Source organism: Pogoniulus pusillus, chromosome 34, assembly GCF_015220805.1.
Source record: "Pogoniulus pusillus isolate bPogPus1 chromosome 34, bPogPus1.pri, whole genome shotgun sequence".
Lineage (NCBI taxonomy): Eukaryota > Metazoa > Chordata > Aves > Piciformes > Lybiidae > Pogoniulus > Pogoniulus pusillus.
This window is the reverse complement of record NC_087297.1, coordinates 14,663,550-14,690,791: the sequence shown is the minus strand read 5'-3', so window position 1 is coordinate 14,690,791 and position 27,242 is coordinate 14,663,550. Positions and strand designations below refer to the sequence as shown.

At 54.7% G+C, this 27,242-nt stretch overlaps 2 protein-coding genes across 18 annotated transcripts in view; one reads left to right on the top strand and one right to left on the bottom strand.

Moving 5' to 3' along the window:
• SLCO5A1 (solute carrier organic anion transporter family member 5A1) overlaps positions 1-15,115 on the top strand; it is a 34,898-nt gene extending 19,783 nt beyond the window's left edge. For 3 of the 8 annotated variants that reach the window (XM_064170748.1, XM_064170750.1, XM_064170749.1), the window contains exons 4-10: positions 267-487; positions 1,849-2,013; positions 3,039-3,237; positions 7,260-7,419; positions 8,030-8,271; positions 9,073-9,140; positions 10,341-13,986. In XM_064170748.1, coding sequence (XP_064026818.1) covers positions 267-487; positions 1,849-2,013; positions 3,039-3,237; positions 7,260-7,419; positions 8,030-8,271; positions 9,073-9,140; positions 10,341-10,786 — 1,501 coding nt within the window. In that variant the 3' untranslated portion in view covers positions 10,787-13,986. The other 5 variants (XR_010308383.1, XM_064170751.1, XM_064170754.1 and 2 more) reach the window with 5 other exon arrangements.
• A 386-nt stretch (positions 15,116-15,501) lies between these two features.
• Positions 15,502-27,242, bottom strand: part of SULF1 (sulfatase 1) — a 107,628-nt gene continuing 95,887 nt past the window's right edge. For 8 of the 10 annotated variants that reach the window (XM_064170737.1, XM_064170738.1, XM_064170739.1 and 5 more), the window contains 10 exons: positions 25,344-25,560; positions 23,837-24,080; positions 22,810-22,906; positions 22,634-22,728; positions 22,195-22,257; positions 21,575-21,747; positions 20,810-20,952; positions 20,587-20,710; positions 19,782-19,815; positions 17,579-17,711 (listed from right to left, as the gene is read on the bottom strand). In XM_064170737.1, coding sequence (XP_064026807.1) covers positions 17,681-17,711; positions 19,782-19,815; positions 20,587-20,710; positions 20,810-20,952; positions 21,575-21,747; positions 22,195-22,257; positions 22,634-22,728; positions 22,810-22,906; positions 23,837-24,080; positions 25,344-25,560 — 1,221 coding nt within the window. In that variant the 3' untranslated portion in view covers positions 17,579-17,680. Of the gene's footprint in view, positions 17,712-17,736; positions 18,518-19,781; positions 19,816-20,586; positions 20,711-20,809; positions 20,953-21,574; positions 21,748-22,194; positions 22,258-22,633; positions 22,729-22,809; positions 22,907-23,836; positions 24,081-25,343; positions 25,561-27,242 lie in introns of those variants that run through there. The other 2 variants (XM_064170746.1, XM_064170747.1) reach the window with 2 other exon arrangements.

The following is a 27,242-nucleotide window of genomic DNA, read 5'->3' as shown; positions in this document are numbered from 1 at the left end:
TCTGCTCAAGGGGTGCCCAAGGTGATGCTGAGGAGTCACCGGAAGGGCTCGAAGCTGGCACTGTTTCACCAGGTGTGGTGGGTTTTGGATACAGGCCTTTATCCACAGACAAACCAAGAGAAGCATCTCACAGCCAGGGCCTTTAGTGCCACTCCAGCCCTTTGCTCTGAGTGCCTGCAGATGCACCTTTGCAGCCAGCCCAGCCTGCAGTGCTGCCCCTGGGTTTTTGTGAGGTGCTGACGTTGGCTTTTTCTTTCTGGTACTAGGTGGAGTGGCTTTCTCCTCTGTGCCATTGCCATGCTCCTCGTCATCTTTCCCATGTTCACCTTCCCCAAAAAGCTCCCTCCTCGGCAGAAGAGGAAGAAGAAGAAGATGAGCTCTGATGATGCTTTGAGCGACGATGAGGTGAAGAAAGAGAAGAGCAGCAGCAAGGTGCAGGCAGACGGCGCAGTGCCTGCCTCCATGGGCTTTGGGAAGAACGTTAAAGGTGGGCTTGGCTTGGGAGGGCTTGAGGACTTTCTGTGCTTGGTGGTCTGGGATTGACTGCAGGCAATTAAAGGCAGGGTTTGGGCATCCTGTGTTCGATGCCGTGTTGTGCTGCCGGGTTTTAGTAGGTGGCTGTGACGGAAGGCAGAGGAGGGTGCTGGGCACCCAGGCACAGGCACTACTGAAGTGTTTGGGCTGCGTGTGACAAACAGGTCTTGCGTCCTCCAGTGACAGGACCTCTGCTACCAGACGTATTTGTGCCTCTCAGCCAGTCATGCTGGCTCTAAGCTGCCCTTCAGCAGCTAAAGTGCTCTTCTGAATCACCAGCAGCAGGAGTAACAGGAATTCTACTTCGTGAGTACTCACCGTGGAGTAAGGCAGTTGAGGAAGATGATTTGGTTTGTGCTCTGTTCCTTGTCCTAATTTCATGTAAGTTAGTTTCTAGATGAATGAAAAGGAGTCAGAAGCAGGACAGGAGAAGGATGAGATCCTTCTTCCTGGAGTGGCTGCCAGCATGGGCTGAAAAAATAGGCCCAGGCTGGCTCCACCTGCAAGTAGCCTCCATCTTCAGTGACCTGAGCTTTGGCACATGGTTGAGCTGAGATCAGTCAAAAATGCAGCTCCACCTGGGCTGCTTCTTGGGTGTTGGGATGCAAGGCCTCAAAATCCAGTCATATTTATACTGCAAATGGAAAACATGGAGGCAGAATGCTTCTGAAGCAGCTATCACAGGTGCTAAACACAGTAGGTTGCAGGAGGGAGCAACCTGGATGTAGTTTGTTGTGGGGCGTGGAGGCAGTGAGATCTGAGGGGCTCTGTGAGGAAGCAGCCCCAGTTCAGCCCCATACAAGTGGATGAGTTGTCAGCCTGAGCAGCCAGCACGCACTACAGAGGCATTGCTAACTCCACTGCTGAGCTTCGTGGGGTTCTGGTGTTTGAGGACAATTCCAACATCTAGGAGTGTTCTTTCCGTTGAGGTTGAGGCTGTGCTCTCACTTCTGACTGCTGGCTTCGTCCCTTCTGAGGACGTGGAGTGGGTTGTCTGCGGGGTGTGCTGAGGTCCACTGGTGTTGCCGCCATGTTCTCGGGCTGCTCTGTCTGCATCTGCTGCGAACGCTTTGCGGGCATGCAGAAAAGTGTTCAGTTAAACCCTTTGGTCCTCTGTTGTAGCATTATCCCAGCTTCCCATGTGTGGAGGACTGGGATCCCAACATGCTCCCTCCCTTGCACTGGGCAAGTGCAGCTGGATGGCAGCAAGCCCTCGCTGCCAGCCCATCGCAAAGGGCTTTGCTTTGCCTCAGTTTGCTTTTGTTTCTGCCTCATTCTTTGTAACATTTGTCTGTCATTTCTGTCATTTTGTAGAGCTTCCAAGAGCAGCTGTCAGGATCCTAAGCAACATGACATTCCTTTTTGTCAGCTTGTCATACACAGCCGAGAGTGCCATTGTCACAGCTTTTATTACCTTCATCCCCAAGTTCATCGAGTCCCAGTTTGGCATCCCAGCTTCCAATGCCAGCATCTACACTGGTAAGGCACTGCCATAGAGCAGAACCTCCCAGGGCTTGGTGTCCTCTGATCAGGGAGAGGAATCAGTGTAGGGATGAGCCAGAAATGTGCTTGCTGGGACATGATAGGCTCCATCTCTGTGCATTTGGTTTGCTCCTCAGGCTGTTCGTTGGTGTTTGCTGTGTGCTCAGTGAAGTGGGAGCCCAGCTCTGCTGTGAAGGGTTTGTGCTTTGCACCAGCCTGGACCTCGATGAGATATTAACGGCCTGCAGGGGGAAAACAGCAACAAAACCAAGCTAGAAACCCCATAGGCTTTGCTGCAATTTGTGTGCCTTAGAAGATGTTCTAAAGCTTTTTATCTATTGTGAGTTCCCTCTCTGATCTCTAAAGTACCCCAAGCTTTGCTCTCCCTCAGTTTGTCTGTCCCATCCTTCAGTTATCCCTCCCCTCCATCCTGCTGCTTCTCTCCTCATGTATTAACACTGAGCACACCAGGATCTGGTGTAGTCAGGGATGCTCCTAAAGTGCAGAATCATAGAATGTAGGGGTTCAGAAGGGACCTTTAAAAGCCATCCAGTCCCCTCACCCCTAACTAGAGCAGGGTGCTCAGAGCCCCAGACACGTGTGGCCTCCTGGGTGGGCAGGCTGCAAGGGTCCTCCTGCCTGAGGGCAGTGCTTGTGCTTGACTGGCATTAATCCTGAGAGCAGGGAGAGGAAGGTTTGTGCCCGGAGCTGGGCTGCTTCAAGTTTTCAGTGGTTAAACAATCTGTGGTCCTGCTCCCCAGTCCAAACCAAACACAAAGCCATGTTCTGCTTGCAAGCACAACGGCTCTCTTATGGTGCTCTGGCTGCTGGTAACATCATAAGGAGGCTTTCATGAGTTCTTTGACAGCACTCCAGAGGTCTGCAGAGTCTGACGCAGAGAGGGGACAATGGAGAGCTTAGTGCAGCCCTCGCTGCATCCAGTGAGGGAAGGAAGCCTGTACCTGTGCTTGGTACCCCTCTACAGCTCCTCTGTGGACCTTGTTCCATTCTCTCCCTGGCAGGTGTGATCATTGTCCCCAGTGCTGGAGTTGGGATTGTCCTGGGTGGCTACATCATCAAAAAGCTGAAACTGGGTGCAAGGGAATCTGCCAAGCTGGCCATGATCTGCAGTGGGGTGTCTCTGCTCTGCTTCTCAACCCTCTTCATTGTTGGATGTGAAAGCATTAATCTAGGGGGGATAAACATCCCTTACACCACTGGGTAAGTGCCTTAAGGTCAGCTCGGGCAAAACCAGCCTTTTGCAGGCAGCCTGAGGCAGAAATGTGTGGAATGCTGGTGGCTGATGGTTTGGAGCAGCCACAGGTCCAGGTGGGAATGTGGTGAGTGCTGTGACACAGATGCAAGGCACTGGGCCCCTCTGTGGCCTTCCATCTGGTCCATAATGAAGCTTTGAGCAGCTCACCTTGCTGAGGGGTGGGCAGGTCTGCTAGGGTGGACTTCAGGGGTTTGTACAGGGAAAGACTCATGCCCTCTGTAGGTTGCTCGGTTGGTGGTTTCTTTGCTGCCCACAGAAGCTGTGAACATGCTGCAGAGGTGGTAAAGATGATTTCTGAACGGATCCATCATCACCTTAAGGGTGTCTTAGATCCCTGGTCCCCACTGGAGAGGACACAGTCGGGCACGCGTGGCTGCCATCAGCGGTGTGTGCTGTTTCTGAAGCCCTCCTGGTTGTGTCAGTGCCCTCCAGCACTTGTGGGCCATCATCAAGACAGTGACTGGGCCACAGCCCTTAAAGTTCTGTTGGGAGTGCAGAAGGCTGTTGTGAGAGAAGGCAGAGGTGTAGGGAGGTCTGGGGAGTGAGGCCTTTGGGCTCTGACATGAAGAACTGCATGAAGGGGCATTAAAAAATAAGGGATAATTGGAAGGAAGAGAGTGGGGCATTGATGAGATCCCCTGAGGCTGCTCTTCTTCAGGCTGGACAGTCCCAGCTCCCTCAGCCTTTCCTCATGGGAAGGATGCTCCAGTCCATCACTTCATCAGCCCTTGTAGGACACTCTGCAGTGTGTCCATATCTCTTGTACTGGGGAGTCCAGAACTGGGCCCAGCACTGCAGGTGCTGAGTAAATAGTGGAGTTTGCTGTGGTTGGTGGTGGATCCCTTTAGCCATGTTTTGTGGTGTAAGGCAACTGAACCAGGCTCCAGGGGAGCTTCCTCCCAGTGGCAGATCCTGGATTGGTCAGCTCCATCTCTCTGTTTCTGGCACACAGCAGTTAAACAGGCCCCCCTGGGTTGCTTTCTGTTGGTTTGGTTCACTTGAGGTTTAGTTAACACCCACAGCTGACTTGCTTGGGCACCTCACAGCAAACAGAGCACTCTGCTTGCCCTCCTGTGCCACCAGTGTGGGTTCCTGCTGTCCCTGTGTCTCTGCCAGTCCAAGCAGCCAGTGGGATCCCTCGGCTTGAAGGCAGTGACTAACTGGATCAGAACAATAACAACACAGAAGGGCCCCAGCCCAGACTGTGAGAGGGTTCCTTGTTTGACAGCCACGCAGGAATTGCATCATTGCTGCCTCCAGCTGCCTGCAGATCTCTGCCACCCAATGTCCTTCAACAGCCACCCAAGCCACTGGTCTCAAGAGAATCCTGTGTGTGGTGCAGGCCAGCATAAAGCGTGTCGCAGCTGTGTGCTGAGAGTTCTCTCCCTTCCTCTCCATTTCCTTGGTCCTGTAGCTTACTGGAGTGATCTGAACCCAGTGCAAACCAGTTCTTTGTTTAGCTGCTGCCAAAATATAGCCAAGCACTGGCTTTGTCTCTTCAAAACTGCTTTTCACTTGGGCTCTGGCTTCATGTGCAGAGGGACTGCCTTTTCCTGCCATCCTGTGTGCCTTGCCTGGCAGAGCAGGGAGGTGTCCCCCGACCCTGGGTATCGGATGTCACAGGTGACAGCTCCAAAAGCTCCAGGCAATAAATCTCACCCTACAGCTTCCCTTTCCCCCTCCCTCCTGTGCACCAGGCTGCGCAGTAATAGCTGGGGAGGAGAGCAGGATTTAGAACAAGGGGTGTTAGGACCTGGAGTCTCTTTCTTTGAGTCACATCTGAAGGAGGTCCTCTCTTGGTCAGCCTTGCCAGCACTGTGCTGGAGCAGATGCAGATTGCTAGATGGGTTCTGGGTGTTGTCTCAGAGAGTGCTTAACAACCTTGCAGCTGAATCTTAGTGACTGCAGGAGCAGCATTGCTGGTTTTGGCTGGAAGAGCTCAAGAGAGGCTGCTGTTTGGGCTGGTCTTTGTGGGTGTGCTTGTGTGTGCTAGATGCCCTTGGCAGCTCAGAGCAGCAGCAGCAGTCTCCATAGGAGCCTCCTGCTCCTGTCCATCTGCACCATGCTGGGCAGTAATTCCAGGCTCACCGTGGAGAGCAGGCAGGTGCCTGGTGGCAGAAGGCACCATCAGCAGAGGACTTTGGTTCTGCTTTCTGCTGGAAAAATGTGTGCCTGCAAGGACAAGGGGTCCTCTCCTGGGTGAGTTCTGGAGTTGTTTAGCCTGGAGAAAAGGAGGCTGAGGGGACACCTTGCTCTCATCCAGGAGGTTGTGTGTCTCTGAGATCTTCTCTGGAGCGTGCTGGGAGCTGTGCGATGAGAACAGGGTTACAGGTGTGTCAGCAAAGGCTGCACCTCCCCAGCAGCTGAGATGCTTCATCCCTCAGTGGCTTCCCATCATTGAAAGAGAAGTGAACAGCAGAGGTTGCAAAGGTGAAGAGAACTGTCTGGTAAATGCCATTTTGGGAATGGTTAATGAATGAAATGGTGGAAAGGCCTCAAGCTCCTCTGTGTGTGCCGAGCATTGCAGAAGTCACAGGACCACAGCGCTGCTGAGGCTGGAAGAGACCTGCCCCCAGACAGACCCCTCAGGGATCTGCTGAGGCACAAGCAGTGAGAGGAGCTGGCAAAGCTCAGCTGGTGGACTGGAGCTGTTGGCTTCTGTGGTGGCACAGCTGAGGCTTCTTCCAGGGCAAGCAGCAGACTACCCTGGGATCAGCTGGGTGCAGTGGTCTCAGCCGTGCCCAGCTCCTCACTCCTTGCACGCCTGATTTCCCTCAGTGCTGTTTTGAAGCTGATGCCCTCAGTGGTGCCACAGTGACATTGCGCCAGAGTTGGCTGCCTGAGCCAGGTGCCAGCTCTCCTGGCTGTTCCACATCGTGCCCTATCTGCTGCTGGGAAGGTGCTGGAGGGACAGAGCTCAGGGGAAGGTGCTGGGAGAAGCTGGGGAGGGGAACCTGAACTGTGCCTTTCCCTGGGCTCTGCAAAGCCTGGCTGGCAGCTGGGACAGGGGCTGGTGGAGCTCCAAAAATGCCACCTGTGCTGTTGGTGTGCAGAGCTCCTGTGGCTGTGCTGCTGGAGTCAGTGTTCCCGAGGGGCCTGGGGATGGTTTGGTGCTCTCCAGTGGAGAAGAGGCTCTGAGTGCTGACTGAGAGCTCTGCCTGCTGCTGCATGCTGTGCTGCTGTGTTCTACTCCCTTGAACCCAGATTGCTGCAGCTGGGCAGGGGTCAGCTGGCAGCCAGGGAGGCAACAGAAGCAATGTCAGTCCTGTAGATCTGATTTCTTGCTCGAGCTGCAGCTTGTTGCTGACACTGCCCTGGTTGGTTGTGGCACCAGAGAAGCCTCTCAGAATCTGGTCTGGTTGGATCCCAACCAAAGCCTAAGTGTAAAGTAGCTCCAGGAGCTAAATTTGTGGAGCTGATTTGTGCTCAGCAGACAGTCAGGACATATTTTAGAGCTGCTTGGAGACATGAGAGAGGTGTGGAAATGCTTTGAAAGTGAGTCAAGGGGAGCAGCAGCCATGCTGCTGAGTGTCACTGGGGCCAGGAGGTGAGGGAGGACACGGCTGACAGTCACTGTGTCCAGAGCAGCTCCTGAGCTGGGTCTCTGATCTGGCTGGATGCAGATTGTGGGAGCAGAACATCCCCTGTGGTCCATGGGGTGTCTGGGATGCAGAAAGTCTGAAGTGTGCCCAGAGGAGGGAAGCTAAGCTGGTGACAGCTCTGGAGAGCAGGCCTGGTGAGGAGCAGCTGGGGAACCTGGAGTTCAGCCTGGAGAAAAGGAGGCTGAGGGGGGAGACCTTCTGGCTGCCTGCAAGGACAGGACAGTGGTGGAGTCCCTGTTCCTGGAGGGCTTTCAGGACTGTGTAGATGTGGTGCTGAGGGACACCTCCCAGCTCCAGGGTCCATGTGTAGCATGGAGCATCAGGACGTCTGCTTGCTCTACCAGCCTGTTCTTTCCCTTCCCCAGCCCCACTCTTGCCATGGCCCACAGGAACCTGACTGGGAGCTGCAATGTGAACTGTGGCTGCAGGACTCACGAGTACGAGCCCGTCTGTGGCTCAGATGGCATCACCTACTTCAACCCCTGCTTGGCTGGCTGCATCAATGGTGGCAACCACAGTGCTGGGGTAAGCTCCTCACCCACACACATGCAGCCCCCAGCTCCTGGGGGTGGTGAGACTGCAGGCAGGAGTTTCCTGGCTGAGGAGGAGGACCACAGCACTGCTCACAGATATCAGAATGGGTTGGGTTGGAAGGGACCTTAAAGATCATCCAGTTCCCGCCCTCTGCCATGGGCAGGGTCACCTCCCACCAGCCCGGTTTGCTGAGTGCCTCATCCAGCTTGGCCTTGAGCACCTCCAGGGAGAGGGCAGCCACAGCCTCCCTGGGCAGCCTGTGCTAGTGTCTGCCCACTCTCACTGTACAGAATTTCTTCCTCATCTCTAGTCTCAACCTCTGCTCTCCCAGCTCCAAGCCTTTGTCCCATGTCCTGGCACTCCCAGCCCTTGTCCAGAGTCTCTCCCCAGCTCTCCTGAAGCCACTTCAGGTCCGGGAAGGGTGCTCTGAGGTCTCCTTGGAGCCTTTGCCCCAGCTCTCTCAGCCTGTCCCCACTGGGGAGGTCACCTTGTCCAGCAGGGACAGCTACAACTAGATCAGGTCACTCAGGGCCACATCGTGTTTGCCCGTGGGTGGGCCAGGGTGCCAGGCACGTGCCCACGGCTCTGCCTGTGCCCCCAGGTGCGCAACTACACCGAGTGCGGCTGCGTGCAGAGCCGGCAGGTGATCACCGGGCCGGGCGCGGGGCCGCGCAGCCAGCTGCGCCTCGTCATCCTCAAGACCTACCTGAACCACAACGGCTACGCCACCTCCGGCAAGTGCGACCGCACCTGCAACACGCTCATCCCCTTCCTCATCTTCCTCTTCATCGTCACCCTCATCACTGCCTGCGCACAGCCCTCTGCCATCATCGTCACGCTCAGGTGAGGTGCGGCTGGGGGCACCAGAAGGTGCTGGGGGCATGTGGCTGAGCTGCCTCAGGCTGCTGTGGCAGCGCTGGCGTGGGTGGGTGGAGGTGGCTCATGTCTGGACTGTGTCGCATAGAATCAGAGGGGTTTTGGGTTGGAAGGGACCCTCAGATCCTCTGATTCTGGTCACCCTGAACGTCGATCCGGGAGCTGCGGAGCGCCCAGTGCTTCCCAGGCGCTGCAGAGACAAGAGAAGTGCCCTCTGAGGAGAGGACTCCCGCAGGAGTTTTCAGCCTCCTTGGGTTTTCAAAAGCAGAACTCGGCACTCAAAACGATCCTTTGCCTTTCCTTCATTGTTCGTTCCTGCCTGGGTTTGCATCTCCCCTTCTTTTCTTCACAAGAACATAGCAGCTCCTGCAGGGGTGGTGGTGTCCCTGTGGTCTTGTGGCGACAGAGAGCAGCAGAGCAGCTGAGTTCTCTGTTCATTGAGCTGAACAATTAAGCAAACGAAGTGAGAAGTTGTGTGAAATAACAGGAAACTACCTTGAGGAGCCGTCAGCAGTCCAGGCGAATTCTCTAGACGTCCTCTGGGTTTGGATGAGATTCTTCAGGCTGCAGGCAAAGCGGTGAGCTGGAGCTGTTGGTCAGACAGGGGCAGGAAGGTCTGGCTGTGGCTTCCCCTGGCAGTAGGAGCTACCAGAAGCGCAATGGAAGGAATTCAGACACGTTTTGCAGCTCATTCAGAAGGCAGGAGGCAGAGCCAGGACGCGCCCTGGTGGCTCTGGTGACCCTTCAGAGGAGGTCTCTCTCCCCCAGCAGGTCTGTGGAGGACGGGGAGCGACCCTTTGCCCTCGGGATGCAGTTTGTTCTGCTGCGGACTCTCGGTAAGTCTCTGTCACTCACCGTGTGTGGCATAGGTGTACCCCAGGGGTGCCAGCACCCTGCACCCCTGTAGCTAACTGCCCGGCCAGCCACAGTGGGAACTAGAAAGCAGCAGTGCCTGGCAGTGGTGCAGCTAGGAGCATGTTTGTCTTTTGTGTTGCTGCTGACCTTGTAGGGCAGCATTTTTATCCTGGAGAGAGACATTTCACACTGTGACTATATTTCAACCTGCTCACTACGTATTATTTCCTAAGTAACTTAGTGTCTCATTTTGAGTGTTTCAGAGCAAAAAGGCTACCTGCAGAAGTCTTTGTTCCACAGAGCTCTGAGCTTCTGAAGTCCTGTCCATAAAGACCTTCCAGGTGCTGAGCTGCTGACAGAGTCACAGATTGCATTGGGTTGGAAGGGACCTTCAGAGCTCATCTTGTCCAGCCCTGCTGCAATCAGCAGGGACACCTCCAACTAGAGCAGGCTGCCTAGGGCCACAGCAAGTTCAGCTTTGAATGTCTCCAGGGATGGGGCCTCAAGCACATCTCTGGACACATGGCAGGAGCCAGCAAAGACTGTTCTAAGAGAACACGAGGAGGAGCCCATGTGGCTGCACCTGGATGGTGTCTTTGAGACAGGACATTGCTGACTTGTCTTGAAGGCTCTCGTTCCTGGGGAAGGCAGGAGGGTGCCAGGCTCTGGCTGTTCTCAACAGCTGTTCAAGTCTGTGTCTGAGAAAGATCTGCTCAAAAGAAATGCAGTGTCTTAGTGCTCTCACTGCTCTGCTTTCAGGGACAGAAATACTTTGGGGTCTCTGGGGCTTTTTCTCCTTAGTCTAAAGCAGCATCCCCTCTTTCCCAGCCCATGGAATGGTGCTCTGGAAGTTGTGTCCTGTTCCTCTCCCAAGAGCAGTGCTGGGTTTGCTTCTGGGGGATGTGGTGGTTGGGAAGCACTGCCTGGGGCAGCCACTTGGAGCAGTGCCTGTCATGAAGCACTGCTGCTGCGTTGTCCTTTTTGCCTGGCTTGTGGTGCAGTCCATGCCTGGGGTCAGCAGTGGTGGTGTGGGGGCTGCCTGACCCTTCCCCTGTTGTCCACTTCACGTGCAAGCAGCAGCGCAGAGCCTGCCGAATTCTCGGCTTGCAGTGTCTGTCCGCGGCCTCCAGGCGCCCCAGCCCGCACTGACAGGTGTCATCTCTGCTCTGTGTTGATTGCAGCTTACATTCCCACGCCAATTTATTTCGGGGCTGTCATTGACACCACCTGCATGCTGTGGCAGCAGGACTGCGGCGTCCAAGGCTCCTGCTGGGAGTACGACGTCACCTCCTTCCGCTTCGTCTACTTCGGGCTGGCAGCTGCCCTCAAGTTCGTGGGGTTCTTCTTCATTTTCCTGGCCTGGTATTCCATTAAGTGCAAGGAGGAGCAGCTGCAGAGGAGGAGGTGGAGAGCGTCGCCGGTCAGCACTGTGAGTGAGATGGTTGGCCCGGCCAGACCCCGGCACAGCTATGCACGGACTAGATCCTGCCCTGCCTTCGGCTGCCGAGGAGAGCCTGACGTGGCACCAGGGCTGAACTGCGTGGCACAGACCTACCCCCGCCCCTTGTCAGAAGCAATAAATTCCTCCCGTGAGAACGCCCTGGAAGAAGTCACCGCTGAGATCTAGGCCTGGCTGGGTGCTGCCTCCTGGGTTTTGCTGGTTGCCCAGGACCGGCGCCTGTCAAACACCTGTGCCTTCAATGCTTCACGTGGGGTGGTGACACCAGCACAGCTTCCTGCAGCGACCCCAGCGCCTTCCTGAGGGCTGGATACCTCAAACCAACCCCTCCCTGCTCCCCTCCCAGCAATGGCATTTTGAGAAGTCCTGTTTGTCATTGTTGCAGATGTGTCCATTAAATGTCTGTGCACTGACCCGGGGGAGCGGAGCCGCTGGAGGGGTGACAGAACCTCGTGTCCTTGGCGTCCAGGTGTCATGGAAATGCTTCAGTGTCTTCAGCCTCACCCCTGCACCTCCTGTTCTCCAGAGCTGGGGAGTTACTGTGAATTCTGCTACAAAGCACAACTGTTTCAACTATGCAACTGGTGGGGAATGGTTTGTGCAGCAAAGCCAGCCTAAGGTTTGCCTTTGGGTTGCTGCTGCTCCTCAGCCTGAAAGGGGTTGTCCACAGCATGGCAGAGAAGACCAGGTGCAAGGTGCTGCCAGTGGCCTGTAAAGCCATACAGAAGTTGTGCATCAGGTCACCAAGGCTGAGTCGTGGTGCCCTCGTCCCGTCGGCATGTGCTGGCTGGATGTGCTCCTGCTTCACAGCTGCAGGGGCTGAGCGCTGCCATGCCTGGGGTGAAGCACTTCAGAGCTGGCCCAGGCAGCACCCCCCTACCCCAGGGCAGGCAGGGGCCTGCTTCTGCAGTGTCACTTTGGGTGTTGCTAGCATCAAGCCCCCACTTCCCTGAAGACTGACAAACCAGTTAGAGCTTTATTGGAAGGATCCCAGAATCCCAGCATAGTGGTGTTTGGAAAGGACCTCTGGAGGTCATCCAGTTCAACCCTCCTGCTCCAGCAGGGCACCCACAGCAGCTTGCCCAGGATCACAATGGCCAGGGGGTTTGGAAGCTCTCCAATGAGGAGGCTCCACAGCCTCTATGGGCAGCCTGCTCCAGGGCTCTGGAGAGAAGTTTCTCCTCATCTTCATATGGAACCTCCTGGGCTCCAGTTTGTGCCTGTTACCCCTTGTCCTGTTGCTGGGCACCACTGACAAGAGTCTGACCCTACCTTCCTGTCCCCCTTTATCTCTTGCTGAGCACTGATCAGGTCCCCTCTGGGGCTGCTCTTCTGCAGGCTCTTAGTCTTTGCTCCTCACAGAGCTGCTCCAGGCCCCTCAGCATCCTCAGAGCTGTGTCCCTCAGAGTGAGTGACCAGCTGTGCTCCCCACCACTGAGGACAGCTGGCAGGAGGTGCTGGTGCAGGGCCCCAGTCCCTCTTGTTCCTGCCCTTACTTCAAACTCGTGCGGTGTTGTCTCCCCAGGAGATGCTGAGATCTTCTCATCCAGTGTGCTTGGCATCTTGCTGCTGGCTTTGGAGGTTTCATAGTGCCATGCTTGTGATCTGCTAGTGATGTCTCCAAGGGCAGGGCATGGCCTCAGGTGGACGCTGGGAAGTGAAAGCTGTCTTGTACCCTGCAGGGAAAGTCTTAGAGGTTTAGGAAATGAAAAGCACTGATTTGAGAGGCCTCTGGTGGTCAGGTTTGGGTTTTGCCACGTGGAGAGCTTCTGAGAAAATAAATGGGAAAGAGCATTAGTTGGACGTTGTTCTGAGCAGAGTTAGCCCTGGTTCAGCTCTTGGTTAATCCTGCCTGAGCAGGTTAATCCTGCCATTCACCCTCAAATCCTTTTGGGTAGGCTCAAGGATCTGTTCTGGCTCTTCCTGCACTCATTGTTGGGAGATTTTTCTGGCTGGAAAGCTGCATCTTGAGGACATCTTCCTGACCTTGGAGCCAGGAAACTGCTTGGGTTGTGCCCTCCCACAGAACTTGGACCTGGAGGCTCAGGTCCCACATGGCCTGCAGCATGGCTGGGAGAGGATCTTGCCACTCCTGGGCTGTCCTGGTGGGTTCTTCCCAAACACCTTGATCACTGCTGCCTTACTGTGTGTTCTGTGTAACACCACAGCTCTTTGTAGCATTCTGTTGACATCAGGCTGATTATAAATAGGTCCAAAGTGTCTTACTGCTCTTCTGGAGCCAGAGTCCCAGCTTCACCAGTCCACTGATGGGGCTGAAGAACTGGGCCAGTACCTGGGTTGGGCACTGCTTTAGCAGGGATGTGTGAACCAGGTGCTGTCAGGTACTTGTTGACCTTTTGTACTCTGGTCTCCAGCACTGCTCTCAAAGACAAGGTTGTTCCTAGCCAAGGTTATCCCTTTCTGTGTCTTCTCTAACAGCAGGGGAGGTGCTGTGCTGCAGGGGCTGGGTGCCCCCAGCTGAAGCCACCCAGATGTGTTTGCTCTCCAGGTGCTTTAAACCATGAGGTGTACCTGGACTGTGGTTGGAGGTTAGCTCTGTATCACACAGCTCATGTTCTTCATGTCTTGGACCTGAGGTTAGAGACATTTTCATCCTTTAGTGTGCTTAGAAGCTGGGCAGTTGCACAGTGGTGCTAGGTCTGTTCCTGGGTGTAGCATTAGGGTTTCCTTTTCTCCTTGTGCCCTCTTGCTTTGCAAATAACAGTTCAGAGGTTCTGTGTAAAGGTGGTGGAGAGTGGAGACCTGGGGACTAGGCATGGACAGGGCAGTCTTTGCTCTGAGCATCACTAAGCTGTGCTGTGATGTGGCTGAAGGTTTGGAAGGCCACCTGAGCTGCAGGGATGGCATTTCCCAGGTCCTGCCCATGGAAACTCAAGACAACAACTGGCATCCATGGCATACAGCCACAGTGAGCTGCAGCTTTGGCAGCTCCCCCTCCCCACCCCGAGTCCTTCAGCTCTGCTTAGACACAGGCACAGCTCTGCAAACCCAGAGGCTCCAAACCTCTCTTGGGTCCAAGTACTATGACACAGGTGCTTGTTTAGCCCAGCCCCATTCTGCTTCTCCAGCTGATGTGTTGTCCCTTCTGTTTCCTGTGCTTAGTGTGTCTGCCTCAGTTGTCACAACCTTGTCCTGTGAGAAGCTGTGGAATTCATGAAGGGCTACAAAAAGCATCCAAAGCATTGCTCACCTCAGCCAGGGTGAGCCAGCAAGATGATCCTGGCACAAGTGGCTGAGCAACACTGTGGTGCTAGTGGGTACCGAAGTGTTGGTGATGTGGTCACCATGGCTTACCTGAGGTGCTGGAGGCATGTGAGGTGGTCACCATGGCTTATCTGGAGGTGCTGGAGGCGAGGTGGTCACCATGGCTTGCCTGAGGTGCTGGAGGCATGTGAGGTGGTCACCATGGCTTGCCTGAGGTGCTGGAGGCATGTGAGGTGGTCACCATGGCTTGCCTGAGGTGCTGGAGGCATGTGAGGTGGTCACCATGGCTTACCTGAGGTGCTGGAGGTGTGCCAGGGCTGGCTTTCTGCTCAGAGCCTGGGCTGCTTCAGCACAGTGCTTGCAGGTCCTGAGGGCAGCTCCCTGCCAAGCTCTGCTGAAAGGAAGTCCTTCCAGGAGGCCGGGCAGCATTTGGCCGAGGGCACAGCTCAGGGAAAGGCTGTGCAGGAGTCCACAGAGAACTGCTCCTGCTGTAGCATGGTACTGGACTTGGCCAGAGGCTGGGGGTCAGTGCTGTAGCCACGGCAAGAAACACAGGGCTATGTTCTGGGACACCTTAAGTAGTTTTGGAATGAAATTGAGGATTCACAGCTGAAATAAGAATGTTTGGGTTCAAAGAGAGAGGTCTGGGTTTAAAATCTCGAGGCCAAAACTTTTCTCTTCTCTTTTGAATGCTGTAAGGTAATTCCTGGGTGTTACTGTGCTGGACTGCTCCTGCAGAGGTGTCTGTACCCTCAGCAGCACAGAATGCTCCCCTTCCAACCCAAGAGGTTGGGAAGTCTATCTCTTCCACAGACTCCGTACTTGAAACCATGGAGGGAAAGGTCAAAACAAAATCAGTGTATGGAATGATCCCAAAGGGAGAAGTGAATTTGGAACTGAAATCAGTGAGGCCATGGCTGAGCAAAGCTCTTCCTGCCCCACTTGGGGGAATTTCTGCCCTCTGCTGCAGGCAGATCTGTCCCAAACACTGTGAGCAGAGAGGGCAGCACAAGGGTTGAGCTCATAAAACCTCGTTAATGAGAACTGGGGGGAGGGAGTGGCAGTCCCAGCTGTGAGGCTGGGCCGTGTCTGCCGGCAGCCTCCTGGCTGGAACACTCTCGGGGGCGGCTGTTTCTCAGCAGAGCTTAAGCTAATTTTCCAGCTGTGTGAGTCCTCAGTCACTGGAGCGCAGTGGCAGCAGCTGTGGCGGGCAGCTGTTCCCAAAGCCAACTCTGGAATACTTGACCTTTGGAAATAAAGCGATTGCATATCCTGGCTGTGTGCTTCCTGACAGGCAGGGGAGGGGGAGGCTGCACTGCAGACTGCTGCACCAGAGGAGGGCTTGGGCCTTTGAGCCTTCTCTTGGGCTTAGTGACTGCTGAATACAGCCTAAAACGGGGCTGCTGGAGAGCTCTGGGGACAGCAGCTGAGCAGGGGCTGGCACCAGGCACCATCCGTTGGTGCCAGGCAAGTGCTGCTTGTGCAGCTCCCTAGGGGGCTTCCAGGGGGAGGAGATCAGATTAACCATGTCACAGACTGGCTCAAGCCCAGGTGTTACTGAGCATCCCTGGGATAGCTCATGAGCGGCAGCAGGCAGTGTCTCATTGCCCACTGCTGGCGGCAGGAGGACACGGGGCAGCTGCACTGCTCTCAGCAGGTAGAGTAAAACACTTTTTATTTCAAGAAATATTGCCTCTAGACTTTCCTGAAGCCAGAGTCGTTCTATAAAAGTATCACAGAAATATTGTACAAGGTTTAAAAACAGTTTGTGTCCTAGTGACTGCAACCCCTGTGCACAGTGTGCACTCACCCCGTAATAGGTTTGTCTGTCAGTCAGCCCCTGGCACGCAGCCTGGAGCCAGGAATTGCAGCACATGTGGAGTCCACCACAGAGCTGCTGCTTCCAACCATCAGACTCCTGCTACAAGAATCTCCTTTATAAAAACCTTAAACCACAACCCCCACGGCTGGAAGTGGAGCTTGCGGTGCCTGTGGAGCCAAAACTGCTGCACTGAGTGACCTGTGCAGGCAGGAATCCCCCGGCAGTGGGACACTGGAGCTGCAGCTGCCTGTGGGGGGTGTGCTGCTGCGCTCCCTGTTTGGAGGCGTAAAGCAGCTCGGGAGGGGTTGAGCAATGCAGATTTCCCAAGGCATCTGTATCACACCTTGTAACATGTAACGGTTGGGCAAATTCAGGAGAGCATTTTGGCTACACCGACAAAAAGGATCTGGTTTTTTTCCTCAAGTGCCCTTTGTAGTTAAGGTAAAGCTGGCAGGATTTGGTCACCCCCTTGAATGCCTGTCCTGAGAGGGTCTCACTCTCAGGACGGTAATGGTGCTCTGGAGGTGTGGCTCAGGATGATGAAGCCCAACTATGGTGACAAATCTACTGCTGATTGGAACATCTCTACCTGCAGCAGCAAACAAAGTAATCAACGCCCCAGCCCTCCCGCCCGGATTCTTGCCACAGAAGACATCAGTTGCAGGGAAGGGATCCAGTTTCAGCGGCTCATACAGCAGGTGGGTCTTTGCCACACCCTTCCGAGAGGCAATGGAATCGAAGCACCCAAACCATGCTGGTTTCACTCACTGCCCACAGTGTCCACTTCCATGCTCCAGGATGATGAACTCTATCCAGTCTCTGTGCTGGTTTCACAGTGGCAGGAGCCCAGGAGCAAGCTCAGAAGCCAGAAGGTGTGCAAGCCCCCGGGGGTGCAGTATCTGGGCACAGAAAGTGTGTGCCATTAGGGATGTCCAGTGGCTAAAATTAGTTATGAAAAGATATTCTGCAGCTGGATTGGGTGGAGTCAGAGGTTCACTGGTGCTGGGATTGTTTGGCCATTCTCTTCAAGGTAGCAGAGCTTTTTGGAGCCTCTGCTGCTGCATGTGGAAGTTACTGCCCCAGTACACCACTGCCTGGAGTATTGCTGCCCAGCAGAGAGGGTGTCCATGTGTGCGAACAGAACAGCTGCACACAGACGAACCTTGAGTTGGGCTCAAACCGTGTCTGCAGTGAGCATGGGCTGGCAGCTGGCAGCGGGACCTTCGTATGCCAGTAAGCAAAAGGAGAAGGTGTGGGTTTGGAGCTTGAGCTAGTCCAAGGAGAGTGGAGCTGAGGCGCTGCCTTCTGCAGGTGGGATCTGGGAAGCTTCCCCTGCAGGGCTCTGCTCCCTTTCTGCCAAGAAGGTTCCTGTTTTCTGGGTGCCGAGGGATGAGTCCCTGATGGAAGTGTTCACAGCCTGGTGAATGAGGAGTTCATCAGATCTCACAGGCAGATACATTTGGTCTTCAAATATATCCGCCCTGGTGTCACTGTCCTGAGGAGTGTCCCTCTGAGGAGCACTGACAGGCTGCAGCATGGAGCTGTGCCAGGACTCCAGCTCCACCAGCCCATTGCCGCTGAAGTCCATCAGGAAGTGCTCCAAGCCCGGGGTCCCTGCCTGTGTCTCAGTGTGGGCACTGTCCCTCCAGAGTGTGGCACCCATGCCATGGTTCTCAGCAATATCGTTGTGCAGTTCCAGTTTCCTCCCATGGCTCGAGTTCTCCCTGCTGAAGGCGATGCCTGCAGGGCCAACTGGCACACCAGGGCTGGGCTCTCCCGTGGGCTGCCCACTTGGGCCCTCAGCAGAAGTCATCTCCCAAGAGGAGGCCTGGCCTGCAGTGCTTCGCTGGTCGTCGCTGTACAGCAGTGCAAACATCCTATCTACATCCTTCAGGTCATGAGTCCAGGCAGCCAGGCTGGGGCTGGAGCTGTGCCTGTGCCTGGGGGTGCTCCCGGGCACACTGTACAATGCTCCCAGGCCATGCCAGTCCCTGTCGCCAGTGCCACTGGGCAGCTTAACCTTCCCATCCATCCCATAACTGTCCTCTGTGGAGAGAGAACAAGACCTGATGGTCAGTGCCAGCTTCAGAGGGCAGCTAAGTGTCTACCCATGGGACTACAGAAGCCATTAGCATCCCTACAAGGATGTGCAAACCCAGCAGCCAGGTTTTAGCTGCTGGCAAAGCCAAGGGTTGGGCTGGGCTCTCTGTAAGGGTCCATGAGCAGTGAGGACAAGCACAAGCTGCACAGAGCTGGTGTGGGACTGCATACCCACTGCTTCTGCTGGGTGAGCACAGCCACCTCTGTGTGGCTTCAACCAAAATGCTGCCCCCAGTTATCTGTGTGTTGAGAGCCATTAGTGTGCCTGGGACCTTGTATGTCCTGCTGTTCCTGGGCTCTATCCCAGTGCAAGGTCCTGGCTGGCCTGGTGTCAGGAGTCAGAGGGTTTGCATGATTAAATGCTGTGCCAGGAAATAACCTGAAGGTTGCTCCTGACTGCTGCACTGTTCCCTGTGACCCTCCAATTCCACTTTTGTCAGACCTGGGGTTAAAATGAGGGATGCTGACAAGGATGTCTCCTAATGGGAGACTTAATTTTAGGGATCATGATCTGTCCTTGCAGGAACTAGCTCCCACCAGGCTGTAATGGGCAATGCAAACAACTGAGACATAACCAATCAAAGCTTCTCATTCTCCTAGATCCCAAAGTTACTCAAGCAAGGAAAGACAAAATTGGCTGCAAGGCAAAAGGAGCTGCTTGAGCTGGAGATCTGTGAAACACTGGAATGTGCTAACTCTTCCCAGCTAAGAACAAGGTGCTCTTATCATCATAGAATCATAGCCAGGAGACCCTGTGGAGAGAAGTTTCATGTAGACTGGTGTAGTTCTTGCACCCAGTTTAATCTCAGGTAAACAACAAACCTCAGGAGCTGATCCACCAAAGTGCATGGAGAAGGAAGTGCATGAAGCAGAGCAGGAGAAGGATCAAGTCTAAACGAGCCTGACAAACTTGAGTCTGGGTTTTAGCCTGAGCACAAGAGCAGCTCAGTGAGCAGCCACTGCTGTGCACACCTGAGGTTTCCCAGCCCCTTTGGGCTTTTGCTTTGATGGCTCCCTCCATCAGGAGGAGCTGGGCTGCATGTGGCAAAGGTAGGTGTGAGAAATCCACTTGCAAACAGCTCAGTGAGCTCACCACCAGCAGCCTTTCCTCTGCTCTCAGCCACCGGGGACAGGGAAAGCAGAGCCTGTGCTCTTCCTCAGCTCAGGTACTGCAGGCTTTGGAAGGATTCCAGTTCATGCAGGCGTGGCCTGGCCTGAAAGCATCACCCTCACCCGGCCGTGCTGCTGAGCACCCCCCCTGCTCACGCCTAGCTCCCTCTGCTCACACTGTGCACCCCCTGCTCACGCTGTGCACCCCATGCTCACACTGAGCACTCTTGCTTCCAGCAGCATCTGCCAACGTCCTGAGGCTAAAGCCAAGCAGGAGATTTTGTTCTGCTCCCATAGTCTGATTAGATGAGAAATTGTTCCCTACGAGGGTGGTGAGGCACAGACACTGGAACAGATTGCTCACAGAAGCTGTGGAGGGTCCAATCCTGCCAGTGTTCAAAGTCTAGCAGAAGGTGTCCCTGCCCGTGGCAGGGAATGCTCTTCCTAGAGCAACCTTTAAGATCTCTTCCAGCCCAAAGCATCCCAGAGTCAGGCTCTGGGCACCTCAGGAAGCTCTCTAAGCACATTTGGCTCATGTTTCAAAAGCAGCTGTAGGCACTTCCTAAAGAGACCAGAAAAAAACTCCAAAGCAACCCATTGCAATCAACCCAACAGCAGGAAAACAGCCCCAAAGCAGTGACTCTTTGTGTGGCTCTCCCAGTGTGCAGGTGTCAGAGGCACAGGCATGGGACATGAGCTGTGTGAGGTCTCACTAGGACGATGAGCTACGTTAGAGGCAGGATGGTGGAGCGAGCCCGAATGGCCACGCTGGTGTGCAGTGGTTAGAGCATGCATGGAGAGCTGTGCTGAGGGCAGCAGGGCAGCACATGGACGTTAGCTGGAATGGGCTGGGTCATGCAGTTATTTGGAAGGCAGCTGCTGAGGAGAATAAAAAAGTGTGGATACCTGTGTGGGTCATAGCTTCCTCCATCTTTACCTCCTGATATAGGAAAATAGAAGAGTAACTTTTGTTAGTGTTTAGAACTGGCAAAACCATTCACAGTGAAGTTTTCCATGCACAGCAGCTAACTCCTAGGAAGAAATGGACTGGGTTAAGTGAAGACAGAGCTGCAGTCCAGCAGAGATCTCCTGCAATTTTATACAAAGACCTAAACCCACCCTTTGCCTAAAGGAGCAAAACCCCCAGGCCATCAGAGGGGGTGAGAGAGGCCCACTGGTAGCTGAGCAGAGATACAGAGGTGCAGCACACCAATGGTGCAGAAGGGAATGTTCCTGTAGGAAAAGGACAATTTTCAATCAACCAAGTTTAAAAGCAGAGGCCTGCAGAGTTGTGAAGCGTGAGCAGCTTCCTCTGCTCAGAGCCTGCTGCAAAGACAAAACAAAACAGCTTTCCTCAGAGCCAGAGGGGCTGTGCTGGTAAGAGCAGTGTGAGGCAGAGCCTGAGGTTGTCCACGTGGACAGACAGACATGAGGATGAACGTGGGATTTAACACCTGCCCTGCTACCAGGAGTGAAAACTAACCAAATAAGCCCTGCAACAGAATGAGATGATGGCTGTGGAAGTTCTGCATCTGCTGGGGAAGGCTTGGTGCCACTAGCAGGGTCACCTTCCTGCAGAGTCTGCCATGGGGTCTGTCCAGAGAAGTTTCCTGGCTGTGTGGTGTGCAGGATAGTGGCTGTGCATTGTTCCAGAATAGTCCTAGGTGGAAAAAAACATCCAAATAAAATGGAAATAGTATTTTTGCTGTACCTGTTTCCACTCCCTTGGGCCTGGGATTGCACTGCTTGTAACCCTGGCAGCTCCTCAACTCCATCAGCTGCACATGCAGCTGGTTCAGGATGCCCCTCTCCACCGTGTGCACTGTGTTGGTCAGCTGGGCAGGAGAGCAGGGGAGAAAGGCTTCTGTTAGCAGGCAGCAGTACCCCTGGACAGGGGTGGGGAGCTGCAGTGGGTGGCAGGGAAGGAGCTGTACCTGGTAGGGATCAGTGTTCATATCAAAATACTCCAAGAAGCCAGTGGCAAACTCGCAGAAGAGGAAGTTGTGAGTGTCATTGACTGTCCTCAGGCACCAGTAAGTGTTGTTGTTGGAGCTGGTGCAGGCACAGAAGGAGCCCACTGCAAGCAGAGAAACAGGCTGTGGGACTATCATGGAAGACAGCAGGTTTGCTTCTGCTGGTGAAACTCTGGTAGGTTTCTCATCTACTTAAAGGTTTGATCGATTAACAAGCAGCTGTTGAACAATGCTGGGCTCTCATCTAGCACAAAGGCTGGTAAGGCAATGTGCAAACAGGTAAGGGACACACGGGACTAATGGCAAGAAAGCATCTGCAGTTTCTTCACACTAAGGCACTGATGCTACAGATTTGAAGCCAGAATGCTAAAGCTGAAGTAGACCTTTGTGTGCTGAAGGCTGTGACAACATTAAAGGTCAAGTGCCCAGAAGGATTCATGGCAGCTGGAGGAAGCAGAACCCCAGTTTAAACACCTGTCACCTCTGGCCACCTCCAAGAGCTGTCAGAGTCTCACTGGCTGGTTACCAAAGTCTGTTTCAGTTTCCTCTGGTTCCAGCGTTCAGCCCTAAAGCCTGTCACGGTCACTTCATCTGCACAAGTGATGGGACAATCCCCAGCACTCAGCTGGTGGGGGAACAGCAGCAGGACCAGGGGCTGGCTCCTCAGAGCCAGGCTCTGGTGGCATGGCATGGGGCTGTTGGCCAGCAGGTGGGCACAAGACTTACGGTTCCAGAAGGGGGCTGTCTGCCAGTGGTTGTTGTCGTGGGTGAAGCAGGTCAGCCCGGGCAGGCTGCACTCATCGCCCTTCTTCTGCCGCTTCTTCCCCTTCCTCTCCTTCTTCCTCCTGCGGTTCTCCTTGAACAGCTGCACTTTGCCATCCACCTCCTGTGCTGCTTCCCTGTTCAGAGAGAGGGCTGGGCAGGGCTCTGCTGTGCTCACGGCAGCTGGCAGCTTGACAGGTTCTGCCGTTCTGACCAGGGGAGGACCAGAAGATGCCCTTCTGCTGGCTCAGCTTCCACCCCAGCTGGCAGGACAAGGGCTTCTCCCCACTCAGCATGGGAAATGAGGCACTCCTGCATTTAGGCCTAACTGGGGCTCTTTAACAGTCACGAGGTCAATCAGCTGCTGCAATGATTAATTTATTCTATTTTCTATCAATAGGTTTACAAATATTATCCATGAAGGTTGACAAGACACTGGAGTGCCTTGTCAGAGCCCACTGCATGGGACCTTTGGCCTCCCTCCTCTCCTCCCTTCCCCTCTCCACAATAATCCCCTGAACAAGTATATTCCTCCAGTCCCCAAAAAGCCAGCTGAGAGCCTGGGAGGAGAGTAACAATCTTACTTGAAGGGATGAAGATGGTTCTTGAGCTTCTCTTGGGCCTTTACCCCTTTCTCCTTGTAGTAGCTACAGGGAAACAATGAGGAGTTATCAGCTGATGAAACTGTTTTGAACACAGAAGCAAAGCAGAAACATTCAAGCTTTGATGGCTTCTGAGGGGCTGCACGGAACGAGCTGCAGTGGTCGCTGCAGCAGGAGTTGGTGTCTGTGAGTGACCCTGCCCTGGGTGATGGCCACGCCACGGCTGGGCAGATACAAATCAGTCCTAAAATGTGAATATTGCTCTTCTTTGGAGCTCCAGAAGCTTCTACTCTTCAAAGGGTTCTGACTAAAGTGAGTGCCCACAGTGGTCAGAAGAGCCAGCAGCGCTTCTGGTCCTCCTGCATCTCAGAGCCCTGGGGATGTGCCAGCAGCAGTCAGGGCTGGGTGCTGCCTCTCTTACCTCTGTTTGCTGCAGTCACACTCGTCTGGTTTTCTTCTTTTGAGGTGTCCTCTAACCTCCCTCAGGTTCTTAATTTTGTCTTGGAGAGCTTCAATCTGCAGAGAACATTTCCAAGTGTTAATGGTTCTCTGACAAGGAGGCAGTGCAAAGGCTGCTCTCAGGGGAGACCCTCTCACCTCCTTGTCAATGTAGGCCTTGTGGTCCTTCCAGGCTCTGGCAGACTGGTACAGCTCCCTCTCACAGTGGATGGTGTCGTTGGGAAGGATAAAACACCTGCAGGCATGAGGTTACCCAACAAGGAGAACAGGGTCAGAGGTCTCCCAGCTGCCTGCCCACTTCTGCTCTACCATTGTTGATCAGATCTTTGTTACTCTACAAGGTCATTCAAGGTGAGGCTTGACGGGGCCCTGTGTGACCTGGTCTAGTGGGGATGTCCCTGCTGACTGCAGGGCTGGGCTGGACGACCTCTAGAGGTCCCTTCTGGCCCGGACCATTCTATGGTATGATCACGCTGACTTAATGATATTAACAATGGCTTCAGTCTGTCTGCCCTGCAGAAGAAACCCTAAACCTCCTCCTCCACGACAGATGTCCTGGGCCTGCTGGGCAGAAATGTCCTGCAATGCCATCCTGGAGATTCTTAATCCAATCAGGAATGAAATTGACCCTAGAATAAATATCTGTTCAGAATGGAAAGCCTCTGGTTACCCAAAGGTGCCATCTCTTATCTAACCACCAGCTGCTGAGAAACCTCTTCCTCTTGCCAACATGAATGGGGCTCAGCTTCCCAGTGTGAAACCAGTGCAGAGCCCTCAGCTGAAGGGCTGAAGATCAGTGGGGTCAGTGGAGACCTGTAAGGGTCTAAGTCAGAGGAAAGAGTCCAACCAGGTGGATAAAAACAAGCCAGCTGGGCAAAGAGGGGGGCAGTGACAAAGCCCTTCACAGCAGGTGTGAAAATGGCTTTACCAAGAGAAAAAAACCACCAAGCCAAAGGCCAAGGAAGCAACCGAGGTGGGGACCCCACCAGATTCCAGTGCCACAGGGCTGGCCGCACTGGCACGGGAGGAGTCCAGCCCAGGTGCCTCTGACACCTGCGATGAGGGCTTTGGGCCCTGACACCTGTCGACTGTGAGCCCCTAGGGAAGGGAGGGAGGGAGACTGCAGCCAGGGAAGGAGGGCAAGGCCCAGCCAAGGCAGCCATACTTGTGCGTCACACGGACGGAGCTGGGGTGACCTGCGGCCTCGGTGCCATCTGCCACCATGCTGTCGCCCGCAGCACCGCCGGCTGCCTCTGCTCCTCCCCTGTCAGCCTGGTGGCGCTTGCTGATGCTCCTGGTCCTCAGCACCTGCAGCTCCTCCTCCTCCAGGCTGATGTCGTAGATTTCCCCTTGGAACTCCACGGAGAGGGAGCGGGTCTGGCGGGTGTGCACGAAGCGAGGCTTGTACCCTGCAGCGGAGCAGAGGGCATTTGCTGTGCCAGCCCTTGACAGCCCCGAGCTCAGCAGGGTCACAGCTCTTTAGCTACTCTGTTTATGAGTCAGGCAAACAAAGATAAATAACTCATCGAGGGCTTTTCACTGCTGCACGGCTTGGGCTCAGCTTGCCGGAGCTGGCACTTCAGGATTCTCTTGCCCAGTGCACTTATCCCAAGCCAAGCTGGTAAGGCCCCCAGTGGCTCCCAGCCCAAAGCATGCCCTGTGCAGCAGGATGACACACACAGAGCCCCAGAGATCCCTGACTCAGCTTGCACAGCTCAGCTGCAGGGCATCTCCACGTGTCTGCCAAGCACACCTCCGACCCCTAACAGCTCCTAAGATCTCTGGCAGCAGCAGGGGACAGGAGCTGCCAGCAGACACCGCCCTTGGCAGATAGTCTCAGTTCTGCTGCAGGATTTTGTCTCGGTGACTGTGAGAGGCTCCCACTGAAGCTGTGCTGCAGAGCTCTGCTGGAAGTGCAGACTCTGAGCCTGACCCAGACTGCCCTGCCCCGAGCTGTGCAGCGGCTGCCTGCTGTCAGGTGGAGAAAGGCTGCCCAGCCGTGCCCGTGAAGACATCTGTCTGAAGAGCAACCCGGCTGAAGGCAGCTGTCTGCTTTCTGACCACATCACTGCTCAGGACAGTAATGCAGCAGGATTTGTAGGATCAGATGGGGCAACACCTGGCACGTAAATAGCCTCTGATGTTCTTACTCGTTTATCGAGCGCTGGGTGCAATCCACCAGCATCCTGTCGCAGGAACGAGCCCAGACCTGTCCAAAGCCCTCCAGTGCCTCCCCTGCAGCCCCACCGGGGGACACTGCCATCTTGCTGCCCCTGCGGGGGTGGTCCCGGGCCGGGTCCCAGCGGAGCAGAGGCTCGGTCCGGGAGCAGCCCCCACCTAGGCTGTCCGTGGGCCATCAGCAGACAGCGAGATCGGCACTCGCCATGCCCAGAGCCTGGCCGCCCCAGCCCTGGCCGGTGCCACCGCCCTGTCATGCCCGGGCACGGCGGTAGGTGGCACCAGAGCGCCGCCGCAGCACCAGCACCGGGCTGGAGCCTGCTCCGCACTGGGTACCGCAGCCGCCGCCAGGGGCTGTGCCCAGGCCAGCAAGCAGAACCCGTTAGGGCTGTGCCCATCAGAGCTGGAGGTGAAGGCAGAAGCCTCCCGGTAGCCACCGCCGCTGGCCGCTTGCCCTGCTCCCTGCCCGAGCCCAGGAGGGCAGCGACACTTACTCTGAGCGCTGGGGCTCCTCAGGAACTGCCTTTGGCTCTTCCTCTGGGCCCTGCTGCTGCGGTAGTCGCTGTCCCCACAGCTGCAGTCCTTGTCCTTGCCGCTGTACCCCCGCGAGTGGATGCTGCGGGTCCTCTTCCTGATGGCCAGGATGTCCCCTGGCACCTTGCACTTATGAATTCGAAGCTTGCCAGTAGCATCCTCTGTGCACTGCCACTTCTGTGAGCCAGAGAAGCAAAGGTGATGCCTCAGCGGCTGTCCCAGCCCTGCTGCTCTCTTGGTTGTTTCTAAACCAAGCAGACTGGTTTAGAAACTCCTCAGTCCCTGGCATAACATGAGTGAGGAAACATCTCAGGGGTTAAACTCATATTCCTCTCAACATCCTTCTCATGCTAGGCAGAGATGAGCTTGAACAAAACCACTGCAAATCTGCATAGCCCCCCCCCAGAGCCCATCCACAAATGTTCCATATACCAGGAGCATCCAGACTAAACCCACCCTGAGAGGAGCAGGGCAAAGTCTTCTCTGTGCAGGCTGCTGGGGCTGTTCTCACCAATTCTTTACCCCTGACAAAACAGATTGCACTTTCCTGTGTTCAAAGCCGGGCCGGAGGAGGTTCAGACAGGGCTTTAGGAAGAACTTCTTTATGGAGAGGGTGGTCACACACCAGAGCAGGGGTCATGGAGAATGGGATGATGCACCAAGCCTGGCAGTAAGGTACTAAGGCAATGCCCTTAACATACTTGTCTGCTGGTCAGCCCTGAAGCGGTTGGGCAGGTGGACCAGATGGTCACTATAGGTCCTTCCCAACTGAAATAGTTCTATTCTATCCCATTCTCTTTTCTATTCTGTTCTGTTCCATTCCACTCTCTATTCTAATCTTTCCCATGCCACCTCCTATCATTCAGAAGCTTGAGCTGCTTCAACCTCTGCCCACCTTCAGGTCTAACTCCTAAGCTCAGGTTTCTACTCCTTGGCAGGCAGGGAAGCACTGGAGTGCAGCAGGGCTGAGCAGGAGCTTTCCCCTGGGTGGTGTCATTGCCACGAGGCATTTTCTTCTGGAGGCAGAAGGGTGCCTTATGCAGTCATTTCAAAGGCAGAGGGGGGCAAGGGGCTGGTTGAAAGGGGTTTATTTGCACTTGGTGGCTTTGCTTTGCATTGCTGCTGGCACAGCCCCAGTTCTGACCTAGAGCTACATGGGCAAGACAACAGCAGATGACTTCATCACTATCTTGGGTCTTAGTTTCCTGGTATTAACCAGCTTGTGCCACAGCAAAACTATTTCCTTGCTGAATCTAATCAAGGCATAAACCTCTGCATTCAGCTGGCCCCTTGGTATCTGCTGCCCTGGGAACATCGACTGCAACAGATTGCAAATCAGCTTTGTTAAGAGGCTGTGACAGCTTTAAGGGAGTTACTGTCCCCTCACAGAGAGGGGAAATTAATTGGACACAACTCGTGGAAGTGCCTTAGGAGCAGGCAAGTTTTCTTTGGACTGCCATTACCCCAAGTTACAGCAGTGTTCAGTATCTGGTCAGGCACCAAAGCCTGCACAAATGCCACCAGGACCAGAAAGCAGCTCCAGTATTTGTACAGGTGCCTGGGAACATTGCTCAGCCTGGGGAAGGTTAAGACCAGGCAGGAAAAGGAAACCCTCATGAATTTAAACATGTCCTCAAGATCTCATTTCCCTTTTTTCCTGTTCCAGAGGTATGACTTAAATCTGAGAGCAGTTCAGATTGAAATATCAGCCTGGGCTGTGCATGTCTGCATAACATTCCTCTCTCAGCAGTAGAGGATCCTCTACCAGCAGAGCTGGGTGGGTGTCAGGGGACCTGGTGTGACAATGCTGCTGTGGGAGCCTGGCTTAGTACCACCACATTTAGAACTGAGTCCTGGTG